This window comes from Mastomys coucha, chromosome X (assembly GCF_008632895.1).
Source record: "Mastomys coucha isolate ucsf_1 chromosome X, UCSF_Mcou_1, whole genome shotgun sequence".
In the NCBI taxonomy this organism is placed as follows: Eukaryota; Metazoa; Chordata; class Mammalia; order Rodentia; family Muridae; genus Mastomys; species Mastomys coucha.
Genome location: NC_045030.1, coordinates 106,372,347 through 106,374,673, shown reverse-complemented (window position 1 = coordinate 106,374,673; position 2,327 = coordinate 106,372,347). Strand labels below are relative to the sequence as shown.

At 36.0% G+C, this 2,327-nt stretch overlaps 1 protein-coding gene across 1 annotated transcript in view; it reads left to right on the top strand.

Moving 5' to 3' along the window:
• Positions 1-2,327, top strand: part of LOC116090414 (fibronectin type III domain containing protein 3C1-like) — a 68,045-nt gene that overhangs the window by 60,459 nt on the left and 5,259 nt on the right. Inside the window, exons 12-13 of the mRNA XM_031370910.1 lie at positions 1,614-1,888; positions 2,200-2,321. Coding sequence (XP_031226770.1) covers positions 1,614-1,888; positions 2,200-2,321 — 397 coding nt within the window. The remainder of the gene's footprint in view (positions 1-1,613; positions 1,889-2,199; positions 2,322-2,327) is intronic.

The following is a 2,327-nucleotide window of genomic DNA, read 5'->3' as shown; positions in this document are numbered from 1 at the left end:
CAGCCCTCACAAGCAACTCAAAATGGCCCGCACCTCTAGTATCACAAGATCTTACACCTTCATACAGGCACACATTCAGTCAAAACACCAATGTACATAAACAGAAATAAATAAACTCCTCTTGAATATAAATAAGTATTAAATGTATAAATACAAAATATTGTAAGAAAACTTTTTGTAAAAAAAAATCATGAGACAAAATATTTGAGATTTATGTCTAGGCAAACACTTGATACCAAAACATACCCACATAATGGAATTATTTGGTTAATTTGATTTATTCAAAGCTTAAAACTTCTACTTCTCTACCCTCTAAACAGGATGAAAGTAAACTTAAAGGCTGGAAGATAGTATTTGCATTACATACATCTTGAAAATAATAGAACTTAAAATATATAAAGACCTCTCAAAACTCAACAGTGAATTGAAACATGTCAGTTAGGAAATGGTAAAGATTAGTGACTGAGGAGAATATACAGATGGCAAATAAGCACAAGGAAAGATGTTCAGCATCATTGACTATTAGGGAAATGCACAATGAAATGACTTTCTATAACTTTCAGAGTGCCTAAGCTATGGAGTAATGGTAACAGCAAGTGCTGTCAAAGACATGAGGAAACTGAAAATTCACGCATGATTGATGAGAATTATAGCCCTACCTGAAAAGAACACAGTAGCATCCTATGTTTACTTATAGGACACATAAACTCAAAATAGCTCAAATATCTATCAACAAATGATTTGTCAAATAAACAGTGATATATCTATACTGTGACATACTGTTCAGTCATAAAAGTGAACAAGTTATTAATATATACAGCAGCTGGAAGCTCTTCAGAGAACTACAGTAATAGGAAACTATGCATACATCAAAGATTAGCTGTTGCATTATTCAATTTATGAAACATTCTGAAAATGACAGAATTGTAGTAATGATGGCAAGCAATTAGTGGTTTCCAGAGTTTAGAAGATGGTCAGTGTAGGAAGATATTGTGGATCTAACAGAAGCACATGGTAACCTGTGAGGAAAACTGCTTAAAATTGAAGCAGCCATAGTCACTGAATAAAACGTAAGTATACACACAAGTGAGGTCAGTACTGAATAACATCAGTGGGTTTTATCAGTGGAGATTTCCAGGTTGTGGTATTGGATTTTAGAGATTGAAACCGCTGTCTCCACAGGAAAACAGGTACAGGATATATGTATATTTATAATCTCAAAACAACAATGCTCAAAAAATAATGCTTTCCCAAGACAACAGAAATTGATTAACTGGGTGAGATTGTAACAGAGATAGAAACTCAAGCATGAAGAATATAGGGAAAGGCTTAGTGTAGGGATAGGTGATTCTTTCAGGGGTGTCATTCTCCTAAAATGTCCACATCAACACTCTCACCTTTCTTTCTCTTGTGTGCACTCTTCACATTCTTAAAAATGCAGCTTGCAAGTCTCAGCCTTTATTTCTGGGACATAAAACCATACGATTACAATATGCAACATAGAGCCAGATGGTTGACTAGGTGCTTAGGACTCATTGCTTTCTTATGCAACAAAATGGTCCATGCATGGAAAATGGTTGAAAGGAATTGCTAACAAAGCTTGTGTTCTTCAGGCTGTAAATATAGTTGGGGTTGGAATGCTTGGAGGAACTGCAAAAGTGACTACACCTGGAACCGTCCCAGCAATGGTCCAGGTGTTACAAGAAGTTGAAAACAAAGTGCCTGCCAAGCTGTCACCAACCTGCATAGCTATCCGGTGGGAAGAGCCAGGCTGTCATGGCTCTCCGATCACAGGATATAACATTGAATATGGAGATAAAAAAATCGTGACTGTCAAAAGAATAACCGAGTACGTTCTGAAAGATCTACAACCTAACACTACTTACAGGTTAGTCTCTCACTCGTATATTATTTGGGGTAAATGAAGAGAATGTTGAGAATTTTGAGCACATCCACATTTGTATATTTAATACACACAGATGTCCCTTGAAAGGAGGTTTCATTTGGTGAAATTTGATAACAGGAAGAACCAATGTCGGCTTTTCATCAATAATTCTCAATAGTAGTTATGTCTTGGAAATCTGTCTTGTGATCACTATGAATATCGTTCTAATATACATAGAGTGAGTGGGCTGCCTTATAGGAAAAACTAATTTCATTTATTGAATATAAATTCACACATTTTACTTTTACCACTAGAATCAGAATTCAAGCTATCAATCATTATGGACTAAGCCCTTTTAGCCCATCAATAAGGTGCAAAACCAAACCACTACCACCAGAGCCTCCACAGCTTAATTGTGTGGTCTATGGACACCAGAGTCTCA